The sequence below is a fragment of the Strix aluco genome, chromosome 10 (genome assembly GCF_031877795.1).
Source record: "Strix aluco isolate bStrAlu1 chromosome 10, bStrAlu1.hap1, whole genome shotgun sequence".
Classification (NCBI taxonomy): Eukaryota; Metazoa; Chordata; class Aves; order Strigiformes; family Strigidae; genus Strix; species Strix aluco.
The window spans coordinates 22,014,065-22,029,361 of NC_133940.1; the positions used below are offsets into that span (position 1 = coordinate 22,014,065).

At 51.4% G+C, this 15,297-nt stretch overlaps 1 protein-coding gene across 1 annotated transcript in view; it reads left to right on the forward strand.

The window, feature by feature from the left end:
• PCDH19 (protocadherin 19) overlaps nt 1-10,849 on the forward strand; it is a 60,511-nt gene extending 49,662 nt beyond the window's left edge. Inside the window, exon 5 of the mRNA XM_074834779.1 lies at nt 5,983-10,849. Within this exon, the coding sequence (XP_074690880.1) occupies nt 5,983-6,572 (590 nt within the window). The 3' untranslated portion in view covers nt 6,573-10,849. The remainder of the gene's footprint in view (nt 1-5,982) is intronic.
• Nucleotides 10,850-15,297: the final 4,448 nt, after the last annotated feature.

Here is a 15,297-nt window from a genome sequence, read left to right on the forward strand (position 1 = left end):
AAATAATGCAGTTGCGCATTGTCCATGAAAGATGGCTAACCATGAGTAAACATCAACAGCAGTGTTTGATCCCTTCATGTTTACTATTTATTCATATTTATTATTCATAAATTCCATCACAAATGTTAGGCCCGCACCCCAGTGAGACATTTGCATTTTATTTTAAGTTTGATTTCCCACCCCACCCCACCCCTCCCCCCCTTAGTTTCATGAACTGAGATTTAATGATTTGCTTTTCCACATCATTCCCATGCTGGCTTCCCTGGCTCTCCTCTTCTTGTTTCAGGAAGAGATTTCTAACATGGAAAAGTGATATTTGAATAGATTCCCCTAAGGCAATCAATTTACTTTTAATTTGTCTGGAACTAAGCTTTTCTTTGTTGCAATGAGAAAGGATTGAAACTGCTGTAAAATTTATTAGCTTCCAGGAAGATTTTGAAATGAATTTTTTAATGATCGTGCTGTTTGCTGTACCCAGGAGCAGTGTCATCGTGATTACAGTATAATCATACGGTTGCTGAAGAAACATCGAAATGCAGAGATAAAGCCAGGCTCCTGCATGAGGGTAGCCGTGGTACTGGCCCAGGTACGGGCACACGTGCCCCGGGCTGGCACGGAGCTGGGGCCTTTGGGCCAGGGCTGCTCAGCACAATGCTCACCCGTGCACCCCCTGCCCTGTGCACATCCCAGCCCGGCTGCGATTCTTCCAGACGGCCTTTTCTTTCTTATTTTTCATTTTCAAGCAACTCCTCTGCTCCTTTTCCTTGCTCCCCATGTAATAGCACAAATGAGCTCTACTTACTCACCTCGGCAAAGCTGCTCTGACATGGATTGGATTGAACTGAGCGGCTGTTTGAAAATGGAAACTCCAGGGACTATTGTCATCGCCCAAATTGCACCTTAGATTGTATAACAGCACATGTCATCTGGCCATTTATCAGGAATATTACATTCCCAGGCACTTGCACCTTGCTACGATTTAACTTTGTCTCTTTGGCCAGCGCTGTGATTCCACTGGAGATAATTCAATTGCTCTGAGAGCTGAATGGGCGCCTTGCACACCAGCTTCATGTTGCTCTGCCGCAGGTATGCAGGCTTTGAATAGCAGACTGAAAGCACTTGTACACCCTGGACATTTTTAAATCCTTCCTTTAAACCAGAGAAAGCCCTGTGCAGGGGGAAGCTGGAGGCTCTGTTGCTCCAGTGCCCACCCCGTGTCCTCTGCCAGCTTCTCCTGGGCTCCTCTTGGCTTCCAGCTCTCAGGCATCCATCCTGTCTCCTTCCTCTTCTGGCCAAGAGCTTTCACAGTGGGATTGGAAAATGCTGAGGGTCTCGACTGGGCAGGCATCAGGGCACTCGGCCCCAGGAATTCAGGCCATCCCCATGTTTCATGTCACCTCCCTCCTTCTTGTGTCGCCACGCCGTTGTCGCCAGCTCCCGCTCCCCACCAGTGATGAGGGCTGTGTGTCTGCCTGCAGAGGAGCCCCGGGTGCTGTTGTCTCTCCCACCAGGTCTTCCTGCAGCCGCTGGTTCTCGGCAGCCCACTGCCTGGCTCAGACCCCGCAGGGGGCTGGCTGGGGCTCGTTATTAGTTGCCTTTCTGCTGGTCCCCCGAGGTGCAAGTAGAGCAGGTTTGAAATCTGGAGCTCAACATGGATTTTGCCATACTTGTTGAGGAGCATATTTATTCCAGCGATAGATGTTGGTTTTATTTTATTTCATATTTGCTATGTGAGAGCTTACATGTAGCAATGACACATTTTTTCTGCTAAGCCTGACTTCAGGATAACTTCTTACCTCTTGATGGAGAGGCTTCTGCCAGGATGTTTTGTACCTGGGGAACATTTTAAAAACGACCCTGCCCTAATGTGCTCTGAAACCTGAAAGGAAGTTGCAGAGAGCTGGGGATGAGTCTTTTTAACGAAGTAACAAGCAATAGGACAAGAGGTAATGGCCTCAAGTTGCACCAGGGAAGATTTAGACTGGATATTAGGAAGCATTTCTTTCCAGAACAGATTATTAGGTGTTGGAATGGGCTGCGCAGGGAAGTGGTGGAGTCCCCATCCCTGGAGGGGTTTAAGAGTCGGGTTAACACAGCGCTGAGGGATCTGTTGGAGTTGAGAATGGTCAGTGTGAGGTTCATGGTTGGACTGGAGGATCTTCAAGGTCTTTTCCAACCCAGATGATTCTGTGATTCTGTGAAACGAGATTCTGGATTTGTGCTGGGTGAAGGCAGACTGGCTGAAAAATGGACATTGCTGCTGTGGGACCTGGACACGCCATGTGCCAGGCTGCACAGCCATCACCCGTGCATGGCACCTGTGTTCAGGTGAGCTGTTCAGCATCACTCAGGACAGCCTGCATGGGACACGGGTATCCCTACAGCCAGATTTGCAATAGGATTCTCCCCACAGTGTGTGTGCGATGTGCTTGGCTTGTGAGAAAGCCCAGCCCAGCTCCAGGTGCTTGCAGAGCCCCGGGCCGTGGTGTTGCCCTTCCCCAGGCTGTGCCAGCTGGCGGCTCCTTGCCATCCCAGTGCATTGGGCTCCTCCAGCGAGCGGGGCGGTCGGGCTCCTCGGGCACTCCTGTGTGGGATGAGGCATTTGCTCCCTGGCTTGTGCAAAGCAGTGCTGAAGCTGTGGTGTTGCTCACCCAGTGCTGCCCCTCCGTTGTTTCCTCCTCCTTTTGCCTCTCGTCGGGCAGTAGTTTCACGCCAGCTTGCTCAAGCTCTGCCATCGGTGTGGCGGGCGCGGAGGTGGGACGCTGCCTGTTTTGGCTGTCTGCCACTCGTCATGTCATGCGTAGTGTGGTGGTTATTACCTGGGCTTTGCTCCGTGCATTAAGAACATTTTTTAGTGCAGACAGTAACAGTCATATTGACTAGGGCAGGTCTAGGGCTGTAAAAGAATTTCCTGTTGTCCTATTTCTGATTGTTAAAGTGGTAAAAAACAAGACAGAACAGTACAATAAAGAGCCCGTGAATGTGAATGACTGTCCTGGGTGCCGTTAAGGCTGGGTGAGTCAGACGTAGCTGCAAAGGGCAGCGCCAGGAGCGGTGCCCGGAGGCTCCGTGCCTGCCTCTGCTTTGGGGCAGCAGCTCCTCCTGCGCAGGAGTAGGATGCGAGGTGACAGCCCTGGGTCCAGCCCACTGGAGGAGCCCAGACCCCTCTGAGCTTGCTGTCTTTGGACCTAGGAGTGGCATGGTGTTCATGTGTATCAACAGGGCATGCTTGTGGCATGAAAATAGTATTTTATATCAACTACAGGGTTAAGACAGTGATGAGTGGGTAGCTGAAGGTCCTCATTCTGCCATGGAGGGGCGGCTGCTGCTCAGGGCTCTGTGCTGGTCTCTGGGTCTGCTGCTAGGTCGGGGCTGGTCTGGGCAGCCTGGACACGTGTTGCCCCCGAGAACAGGATGGTTTCTGGCTGTGGGACATGGTCTCTGCAGACCAAAGCTGAGTCATGTGGTGGGGACAGGAGCAGGAAGGCAGAATGTCTTGTGGAGCTACCTGTTGTTTTCAGGTCTGTGAATGGATGGTGACTCCTGCCCCTCTGCCTGTCAGCACAGCGTTTTTTGTACTTGTTACATTCCCTTCATAAAATAAAAGATTGAAACAGTATAGTTTAATGTAATGCTTTTCATCTCTTCTCTTGCCTGCATTTCAGCTGCCGCTGGTGCGACTTGCAGACAAGCATCTTGGTGTCCAAAGCCGATCATCTCCCCAGCAGATAGGCACCACGCCAGTGGTCTTTAATAAAACTGCTCTTAAAGCATGGGTCCCTTTCTAGGGTTTGAGGAATATCCACTTGCAGTGCAGTAATCAGTGAAGTCTTCAATCTGTTTTTAACTGTAAGATGTGCCAACTTGGAATAAATGGGTCAAGGCAAGACAAACCTGCCTGTGCTCTGTCCGGAGTGCGGTTTGCCTTGGCTGTGGTAGTCCCGTGGATTTGGGGCTGAGCTGTGATGCTGGGCAGGGAAGGTGAGGAGCAGCAGCTCCCCCCGTGCCCTCCTGTGCTGGACCAGCCAGCCAAGTGTGTGCCCGGATCTGGCATTTCACGTCTGTGGAGAGACTGAAGTGATGTGTGCTCCAGCAACGTGCCCAAGGTCACACAGCAAAATAAATCAGTGTCTCATCAGAGATGGGAACCCAAGATATTTCTGTAGCCCCTCCAGCCATCACCAAGTCCTCTGCTATCACAGCCAGACTACACAACTTTGTATGCCTGTAGCACCCTTTTGAAGTTAAGCTGTGGATAAATAGGCAGACAGCAACACTTTCTGGGCAATTTTTCTTTTTTTTTTTTATTTTGTTCAAGTACTTGAAAGTAACAGAATCAAAGTATAAGAGCATGGGCTTTTAGATCTCAGTGCAGGTTATTCTGCATGTAAGGCTTAGAGCATCCTTCTCTCAAACTGCTGTAAAGGTGGCTGCCGAAACCCAGACCTCCTACACAGCCACCCGGCGCCGCGCTCCGCACCACCAGGTAGCTGCTGTGATGTAGAGAAAAAGCCAATGTTTTACCCATAGATTTTTCAATTAATTGGCTTCTTCTCCTTTAAAAAAAAATCCTTCTTGGTTTTTTTTTTTTTTGAGGTCTGCCTTTTACTCGTTTATTCTCTGTAAGTGTTAAGCTGCTCATATTTTGGTGCATTGTGTTATGTGCTGAGAATTTTTATCAGCCGCCCTAGTGCTCGAATGTGGTGGAAATACCAATGTGTCTGAGGAGCGGAGGTTATGCACACAGATGTACAAAGCATCAAAATGAACGGTTTGCAGACGGACGGGAAGCAAACCCAGGCTGAGTCTGCACCTTTGCAGGCTTCAATCCATCAAACTGGCACCGACCGAGCGCAGTCTTGTATAGGTAATGGCATTACTGCTTTAATGCTGCTTTGTGTGTATATAGGTTACGATAGGAAGGAGCTGTGTCTTTGCATAGGGTAAGGTTGTGCTTGTGAGGGCTAGCTGCAATTACCAGTTCTTATCAAATGAAGGAAAAGTCATAAGCTGAGACTGAAAAGCAGCTGGGAGCCTGTAGTGTTCAGCAGGAGGCACGGTAGGATGCTCAGCAAAGGCTGGGGGTGTTGAGACTCCCGGATTTGATTTCCAGCTTTGCACTTGGCTGAGCCTGGCTGCTTCCCTGGGCCCCTGTTTGTTTGTTCACGGTGCGGGGGAGAGGCCGTGCAGTCCCTTGGTGGCGGCTGGCAGCGTGGGGATGCACACTAGCACCAGGCATGAGGGTTTGCACCTGCCTGGGGGAGCTCAGATCTGGGCATGGAAGGTCCTTGGAAAGGGTTAAACCACCACTCCATATTTCAGCCCTGTAAAGTGGTGTTGGGACAGCCCCAAGTCAAGAGAAAGGATCTTTATTGCTCTCATATGAATAAAGCCCCAGCGCTGGGAATGACACATTTAATCTTCAGTGGAGTGGGCAGTTTTGGAGATTTATAAAGCCTCTGTTGTGTGGGAGGTCAGTGGGGATTAAGCGAAAAGTTAAAACACACGTATACACCCAAAAAAAAAAAGAAACCACCCTCTTCCCTCCACTCCCTTCTCCCCTCTGCAAAAAGTCAAGCTTAAATGTTGTGTCAAACCAAGCCTGGTGGCTTTTAGTACTGGTTACTAAACCCAGAAACTGCTGACTGTGAGCGGCTGACACCTGGGGCAGACCCAGGGTGGTGGATCCGCAGCCGTAGCTCCTTTCCCCAGGTTCCAGGTCTGGCAGTGGCAGATGACACACAACCTGTTGGAAATTGAACTCCAGGCTTTAGAGCAGCAGAGAAATGGCAGTAAAAATCCCTCTTCCAAGCCTTGCCTTAAAAATGATTGCTGTTTGGGGTAGGATAACCGCTGTTTGGGTGGGAGTGATGGGCAGCGCCTGGCTCGGCGGGGGGTCCCCCGCCCCGTGTGGGCTGGGGGGCAGCAGGCACCCCCGGCGGGGCTCCCCCCTTCACTGGCCCTTGTGTTTTCTCCACACAGATCAGAGCGAAGGATTTCATTGCAGGGAGGAGTGCCGCATCCTGGGCCACTCGGACAGGTGCTGGATGCCCCGCGGCGCTGTCCCCAGCCGCGCCAAGTCCCCCGAGCACGGGAGGAATGTCATCGCCCTCTCCATCGAGGCGACGGCGGTGGACACGGAGCCTTACGCAGACTGCAGCACAAAAAGGACCTTCGCCACCTTCGGCAAGGAGGGCGGCGAGCCCCTCGCCGACGAGCGGCTCGCCAACCCCAAAGGCAAAAGAACGGTGGACCCGGCCGCCTGCAGCCCCAAGGTGAGCGGCGCCGTCCGCGAGGCGGGCAACGGCTGCGAGGCCGTCAGCCCCGTCACCTCGCCCCTCCACCTGAAGAGCCCTTTGTCCGGCAAGCCGGTGGCACCGTACAGTGCCGGGCACTGCGCCGGCAACCGGGAACGGGAGCCTTTTGGGAACAGTGGCCCTTCCCGGCCAACGGAGGCAGAGCCCCGGGGGGCGGACAGCGAGAGCGGCGGGCAGGAGGGCAACCCGCTCCTGCAAGAACGCCGGGAAAAGGACTCGCCCGGCGCCCGGAGACTAAAAGACATCGTCCTCTGAGCGGCACCTGGCGAGAGGAGGAGGAGGAGGAGGATGAGGGACCGCACGACTCCCAGCGCAGATTGTTTTTATCGCTTACCAATGGTTCACAGATTGCTGTATTTAAAAGCTTTCCCTAAATGTATTGTTTATAAATGAAGCTATCGTTAATGTGACAATCCCACTTGTCTCAACAGGCAGCAGGGGTGTGCAGCCGGAGCAAAGTAGCGGGTGTTTTGCTTTTGCCGGGAGGTGGTGGGTGGTGGGGGGAGAGGCGAGACCCCTCTGGTCCTCAGGAGCGCTCGGTATCCCCTCCTCGGGGTTTATATATTTTTATAGATCAAAATGAAGATAAATTTCCATTCCTGGAAAGAATTGAACGGCAAATTCCTTATTCGGACATCTTCAGTAATCACCCTGGTGGTTTTGTAGTCTAGACAAAATAGCGGCCATTTCTTGTGTGCGACTGTTCAAAACAACAGTCGGGTGAGTTTTAATATTTGCCCAATGCAAGGTTGGTTGTACTTGAAGATGTTGCTGTTTTGCTATGGGCACCCCTGCATCTATGAATCCTTTTGCTGTCACATGCTTATCTGTACTATTATTGTATTTGATATTGCAAATTACTGTATGTCCAGTGATGGCAAAAGGCTTTCAAGCTTAAAAAAAAAAAAAATCACAACCATCTTACTTAAACTTTGGGGAACCTGCAGTTTTCAGACCCGGTGGAGCAAGCGCTTCTTCCAGCCCCCACCATCGCCTGCAGCCTCCCCTGGCTCTTTCAGGGCAGTGACAGGGCATTACAGGAAGGCGTTTTGGGGAAAATTCTGCCTGGATTGCAATTGTTGGATGCACTGTGCCGAACTTTTTCCCTTATCCTTTTCTTTTGCATAATTTCAAGGCAATGCATGGAAAGTTTTTCCAAAAGTTGGTTGGTTGTTTTTTTTCCAGTTCCCAGATTTAGATATCCCCCATCTCCAATCATTTCCAAGTCAAAGTGATGGAATTATTTAAGAGATCTAAATTCTCAATTAGACACACACTTCCAAGTCAGCATTTCCCAACCATGATTATGCCACGTATGTGTGTGCTTGTATGTCATCATGGCATGGATTTTAGACTGTTCTGATTTCTTTCTATCCCTGCATCATAAATAAGTATGGAATGAGCAATAGTGATGTTAATTTAGGGGCAGACAGGTGATATGTAACAACGCTACTAATTCAATTAATGTGCCTTCTTAATGGAGAAAAAATGAAAGAAATTCATTATTTTTTCTCATAATTAAGGACTTTTTTGTGTGGGTACAAATTTACTCATATAAAATTGATTTAAAAATTGAGCTACTTTAATAGCCATTTTGTAGAAGGGAGAGAGGGAAGGGGTTTCACAGCTCTCTGCTCTCTTGCAGTGATAATTCCTCAGTGAGGTATGAGTAAGATAGGAGGATTTCAGTTAGCATAGTAGTAGTATTATTATTAACCCTTCACCAGATTTTCCTACCCTAAATAATGTTTCCTAGAATTTAAAATTGATTATGGAAGGGAAAATATATAGCTCTTGCCAATGTTTGCTGTACCAGCAAGTTGAAATTAGTGGTTTCTAGAGAAATAGTCTTTCTAGGTCTACATATCATGATAAAATATTTGTTACTTTGATTTATTTAAATTAAAAATGTCAACAAGAAAACAAGCTCCAGTCATTATTATCCTCAAAATAAAATTAAGCTCCAGCCAGGCTTCGGGGCAAATTGATCCTGCCTGAAGCTGTAGCCGGTCCAACACAGGTCCACAGTCAGTCTGTTCCCCCTGTCACTCGCTAGGGCCAGGAATTGGGAAAGAACCGACAAAAAACGGTTGTCTAATGAAATTTGTGACACTTCCCTTGCTGGTGTTGATGACTACCTCATTCAGCTCCCATCCCACGCGTTAATGTGCTGTCCTGCATCCCTCTGGAAAGCAAACTGGGGATTTTCCCCTCTGTTCTGGAGTTTGAGCCCATTTTTCAGGGATATGTTATTTCTGTTCCTGCAGTGTTTCCTGCCTGTGTACTGTTACTGCTGTCATTTATTTCTGTTTTTTTTTTCCCCAAATGCGTGTTTTATTATAACACAAGCAAAGAAGAAAGGGGCTGGCTTGGGACTGCTGGAGTAACTGGATTTTCTGTAACTGTTAGGCTGGGTTCATTCTGACGTTACCTGTTTTTGTCAGCTCTGGGTGTTTTTTTGGGGGGAAGCTTCTCGTATGTGTTTGCTGAGTGACAAGAGCCTGCGATGCCCTGTCTGTCAGATCCTCTTGGCTTTACAGGGACACAGCCCCACGTCACCCCATTGTCCACCCCCCACCTCCAGCAGGATGGGACACGGCTCCCCCCATTGCCCATCACAGAGATGGGGAGCACAGGTTCCCCTGGTCCCTGGGTGCCCCATCATCATCCCCAGCTGCCCGAAAAGTGCCAGCCGTTAATTTCTGCTGAGCATTGCCCTCTGCCTGAGGAGCTGCCACCACCAGCCCAGTGTTTTGGATGAAAAATAGATGCTAACTGAAAAGGAAGAAAGAAAAAAAAACAAGAAACATTTCTCTAATTTACCCAGAGGAAACATTCCTTGCCACTCTGAATAAAAGCGCAGCCGAGGAGGAATGTGAAATAATTCTGTATTAAAAGGGGGCATTAAAGAGGTCAGTAAACCCTTATGCCTCCAAGAAAATCGTTTAAACACCAGTTTTCTGGGCTGACCCGGGCTGCAGCCAGGGATGCTGAGTGAGGGGCCCTTCCCTGGCATGTCCTCGCTCTGCGGGGCCGAGGGGAGAGCCGGAGAGCAGCCCCGGATCCGCCGCCTCGTCCCTCTCCTGAATATTTTGCTACTCCTGTCACTGTCCCTCTGTGTCACTTGAGATGAGTTCAGGGCTCCTGGGCAAATCGCAGTCTCTCTTGGTTTTTTTCCTATTGCATTGGAACTGGTCATGCAAAAATGTTCAAGGCTGCAGGGAGGAGGGTTGGGTGTGGGGGGGTTCCAGATGTAATTATTGTGCTTTTTAATAACTTAAACCTGTCCTCAGATTTGGTTTAGGAAAAATAGCTGGGATCTGTTAATTTTCTTCAGGCAAACTTGCTCTGCTCCCCTGTTTATCCTGTTTATCCAGTAGAGCAGCAACCACCTATGATTCTCCCACGAGCATGAGGAGGACCCCACCTGGAAAAGCCCCAGGGCTGGGGGACAGGGGGCTGAACCCACCCTATGCTGGCCCAGGGACCCTTCCCTGCTCCCTGGGGAGCCCCTGGCCTTTCCCACCCTCGAGGCTGCAGGACTGCACCGGGAGGGATGACGGAGGGCTGGGGGGGACGACTGACAGCTGGAGAAATACCCCCTGAGCACCGTCCTGCTGAGGTTGTTGCCGTTCCCTGTTCGTTGTGAAGCTGGAGGTGGCCTGTGGATCACACGTTGTGCAGAAGTGAATTCCTTTTTTTTTTTTTTCCAAATAGGAAACAAGTTGCTTTTGTAAAGAACACACTGTCTGATGAATATGTTGAAACTATTCTTGGGGGAAAAAAAAAATCTAATTATGAATGGAAACACATTTGTCTGTCATTGGGGAAAATTGATGATCTTGTTGCTACAGCTGCTTTCGCAGCTATGGGTAATCTCTGATCCAACCTGTGAGTTGCGGTCCCCGTCGGGGAGAAGCCCAGCTGACCCCACTGCGAGCACTGCTGAGACGGATCCTTTATCGGCATCAGCTGATGTTCAGCTGACCTAAGCTGGGATATAATCTTCGAACACACCTAACGCAAACTGGTTTTCAGCAGCACGCGCCTCCTCGCAGCCTTGCAGGGCGGCAGGTACGAGCCGCGGCCCTCGCACCGGAACACCAGCACCTTCCCGTTGCGGGAAGAGCCGGCGGCGGCACCGTCGCTGCTCAGCGGCAGCGGGCAGGGCTGCCGCGGGACTGAGCGCGGTACGTCTCGTCATGGTGTCTCCGTTGCTGAGTATATGAAGAATAAATTGTTGTATATGCTGATATGTATGTTATGTACATTTTCACAGTGATTGAATCATTGTAAACAACAAAACGGAAAAAGGAAAAAAAAAAAGAATCACCATTTTGTCTATTTTATGAAGATGATGAAGCAGCTTTATTAAATTATTATGATTCTGTTTCAAAATGGTGTACCTGCCACATTGGGTTTTTTTCATCTGATGAGAACTTTGTTTTCCACCTAAATGTGATTTTTTCTTTTCTCTGCTTTGAGCATCTAATGCATTTTAGTATTAAAGCAATTATTGAATAAAATGGAAAGTAAGTGTTTGGTTAAATATGCCTAAGTGGGTTAGCTTTGACGGGCTCCAGGTGCTGGTCCTGCAGAAGCCAGCGCACGGCTGGGCGCCCGTGTGGTCCCTTGGGTGCCACCCCAGTCCTTTCCCCATCCGCTTCTCCCACAGCTGATCCGCTTTGGCACCTGAGAGGCTGCAAGCCTCAGGCAGAGCTTTCCTGGCCCTGAGGAGGGGTCATCACCGTCCCCATGGGTGACCCGGTGGGGCAGGCAGGCTCTGAGCCCTGTCGCGGCTCTGGCCATGGCAGAGCCCCTCTCCTTGCCCCCACCAAACCGGGCACGGTGCCAGTCCTCCGCACCACCACCCCCTCACCTTCGGGGGAAACAGCTCCGAGAGGGCTAAGTGTGGGTAGGAAGAACCTCCAACACACACTTCTCCTCCACTGAGACACAGTAGAAAAGACTTATTTTCCCTAGGTTCTCAGGAGGGCACTTTGGAGGCTGGGGGGAGATGGTGAGGAGCGTCCGCCGCCTCTGAATTAACGGTCTGTTCGTGGACTGCTCTTATGCATAGAGTGTCTGAGCACTCTGTGGCTAGCAGGGGTAAATGCCCTCCCCTAATCAGCTCTGCTCATTCAGTGGCCCAGCCAGGGTGACACCAAGGTGGAACTGGAACAAGAGCATCGACATGGGAAGCCCCTTCCCTGCGCCAGGAAGACTCTTGAGTTGCACACCCGAGCATCATCCCGCATGGCTGGGGCACACAGGGAGCAGGGGACAGCTGGGGTTAGCCACACCTGGATGGGCCCCCCACCACTGTAACCCCACGGTAAAGGCTCCAGCGATGCAGCTGGGTCTGGCCGACTGCCTGGGGTCAGCTCAAGCACAGGTGTGTGTTGGCAGGGGAACCCCAGGGCGATGGTCTGCAGCCAACCAGGTGCCAGGTTGCACCCTCGTTAGTGATTTGTCTGGCAGGTGGGTAAAAGGAGATAAAGCCAGGCTGTGGAGGGGAGGCTGGGGCTTGGTTGAGGGTTGGCAACCTGTCTGGGGAGTAGTGCTGCTGCTGTACACAGATGCCCATGCCCGAAGAGGCAGTGGGCTATTACAGCATCCCTGAGCTGTGCCCACTGCCTGCACCAGGGACCCAGTGCCAGAGCTGTGCCAGCACCATGGGCTCATCTCCCAGGTAGGAACTGACCCCATCTAGGGGGGGAATGGCCCCAGTGAGCGGCCCTTGAACAGCAGTGGTGGGAGGTGGAGGAAGGCAGGCAGCGGCTGTGGGGCTGCCCAAGCTGCACTGGGGCTCACCAGGGGGCTGGGAGCGGGGAAATGCAGAGCCTCAACCCCAGGGGCCGGGCACAGGCTGAGCGCATGCTGAGAGCCAAAACAGGGCTAAAAACTGCCCAGAGGGAGGACTCCCCTTGAGGCATCCCAGATCAGCTCTCACCCAGAACCTGCTGGGACCCCAGGGGTGCTGGGCTCGCTCCTGATTTATAAAACCCCTCCAGTGCCAGTCAGCTTGCTGCGCTGGCTGTGGGCTCCTGCCCGCAGTGAGCTGGGGGCTCGGAGATGTCAGGTTGGTGACACGTCCCTGCTGTGCTCCCCGGACAGCTGTCGCCATCCTCTGTCCCCGCTGGAGTACCCCAAAGAGCTGCAGCATCTCCTCTGCTGAGACAGCAGCAGCAGTGGCGACGGCATTGAAGTTTGCGTAAATAACAGTGCCAGGAAGGGCCGAGCTGGGTGGCAGGAGGGAGCGTGATTGAGAGTCCACTGCAGATAAAAAAGGGATTCTTCTTTCAAGTGTGCCTGTCTGGAAATGCTGCTGGCCCGTAAGGGTGTGCTAAATCTTACTGCTTGGCAGGCTGCCTTGCACTGGGGGCTGGATCCTGAGCTGAAGCAAGTCCCGGCAAGGTCTCTGGAGCTGGGCTAGCTGTGGTCAGGCAGGTCTCTCCCTGGCACTGCTGGGCTGCAGGCTTTGGTCTGTGCCATGCTTGACTGATAAACAGGAGCAGTTGGTATAGAGAGCTGGGTGCTGTGAGTGGGCTGGGCTCCCCAGGGAGCTGCTGCCCCCCAAGACTGCCCCAGACCTGGGGGGACCCAGTTCATGGTCCCCTGAGCTCCCCAGAATTCCTAGGAGAGGCGTCCCGGGGCTGTGCCAGTGGCTGGCTGTTCCTGCTCTCCCATGGAAGAGAGCTTCTAGGGGTGCAGAGCCCCTTGCCCTGCTGTGTCCCTGGCTGTGGGGAGGGGCTCAGCCACAAAGACCAGCTCAGTGAAGTCAGAGAGAGAATAAATTAGTAAAGAAAGAAGCCAGCCCTCACTGGCCAAGGTTCAGAGCTGGTTCATACACATGGATCTCATTTCTGTTTCTTCTGGACATTAGTTTATATTATATTTGATGTTAAACTGGAATATCTAAATAGAGCCAAATTGGATTAACAAGCAATGAATTATCATACACTTTTGACTGTTAAGCCCACAAAGACAAGAACAAATAAATTGAAGGGATCAAAGGCCTGAAAGCACAGAGCAAAAATATATATAACATATTTCTGTTTGAAGCAGGGCTCTGCAAACACAGAATATTGCAGGCTGGGCAGGGCAGGGAATGGGAGAGTGAAGGTCCCTGTCCTGCATTTCTGTTGCTCCTGGATCCTGGTTCTGCTCCCATGGGGTGGTGCTGGTGGGGAAAGGCGTGGGACTGGCTGGCTGCCTGCTGCGTAGCTGCCTGCAGTCGCTCACCTTGGGCAGAAACCAGAGTCCAACTTCACCGGCAGCCCCAATGGGCCTTCCACTTGTTTAACTTGCATCTGGTTTTTGTTCTGTGTTGTTGTCCTTTTCTTTTGAATGTGATGTAACCAAGTGTCCCCAAAGAGCCGTCAGAGAACAAACACAGGCAGGTGTACAATTATAGAGCTCACCTCTGCTGCCGCCACAGCCCAGCATGGCTCCCTCCTCTGCTCCCAGCCCTCGGTGACGGGAACAGGCTGCAGCAGGAAGGATGGCTCTTTGGGGACAAACTCTGGGCTTTAGGGTAGACATCATGCTGTTGGCAGGGGTGTCTGGGCAGCTTCTGAGGGGACGTGGTTGGTAGCTGCTGTGCTGCAGCGTGATCAGTCATTGCAACCCAGAGTTTAAAAAAAAAAAAAACCCAACCCAGCAAAGCGCCACAGTAGTACTGCTGTAGAAAACCCTGCTGTGGCACTTTCCATTAATACAGATAAAAAATTGAGACACAGGGCAAACAATATTAACCCCATCACTGATCAAGCTTAAAAGCTTTTCCCAAGAAAAATTGTCTCTGGATTGCAGTTAAATAACGGGCAGGGGGATGGCTGTCTCCAGAAGCCTCTGCCACGGGTCCCATGCTGCTTGCAGGTGCCCCTGCCCAGGGCGAGTGAAGGTGGCTGGGATGGCCACAGAGGGTCAAAGACAAACGCGAGGCTGATCCCTTGCAAAGCTTTAGGACAGAAGAACCTCAAAGTTGGCCTGGTGCTTTAGGGGGAGACGGCGCAGGAGCAGAGCAGCAGCCTTGGCGGGGGCCAGTCTGTGCTGCCTGAGGGTGATGAATTGCCTTCCAAGGCCAAAATAAAAAGGAATTACGATAATAAAACCTCCAAGAGAGAGAAGATCAATGCATGGCTTTCCAGCTTCCTGGACAGGAGGAGTGGGGGTTGCTTGGTGGGAGCTCATGTCCCCAGATGTGGGCATAGCTGGAGCAGGGGCTCCCTGCACCCCTGGTGCTGGGGGCTCCAGTATGGCCTGGCTCCCCTGCTGTGGCAGAGCTGGTTTCCCCTTTCCAGCCCCAAATTTCTGCCTTCCTCACCTTGCTGTCGTTCCCCAGCTCCTTTTGCAGGTGGCTCTCCTGCCCATGCAGACCGATGCTGTATCACCAGTGTATTTCGTCACCTCCCATCACTTGGGGCAGGCTTTGCAGGTGTGAGCCCCCAGCACCTTGGAATTGCTCAGCCACCCCGGAGTGCTGAGGCAGCTTCTTGGGGCAGGGGCCACCTGGGAATGGCTGGACATGGGGGGAGCGGGGGGGCAGCAAGGTGGGGGGCTCTAGGGTTGGGGACTGCAGCAGCTCCATGCCAGCCCTGCTATGAGAAACCCTCTGCTGCTCTGCTCCAGCGGTGCCCATGCGGAGAGCAGACAGAGGCGGGGTTGTTTTGACTGGAAAAGGAAAAATGAACAAACAACATTCTCCAGGTTCCTTTCTATCTTTTCTTTTTTTTTTTTTTTTTAACTTTCCTGATAAGGAAAGAACCTTTTTTCTTAACTCCCCTCTCTGCCTCTCCTGCACACTGGCTCAAAGGCTGTTCTTTATCTATTTGATTCTCTGTAAAATTGATCTTATTCTCTTTGGAGAAGTTAGGTTTAAATCATAGGATGAAATCCTGGCCCCAGTGAATCAATATCAAATCTTCTATCAACCTCAGCCTGGGGTGGAGAATTTGGCGATGGGGCTTTGGTTCCC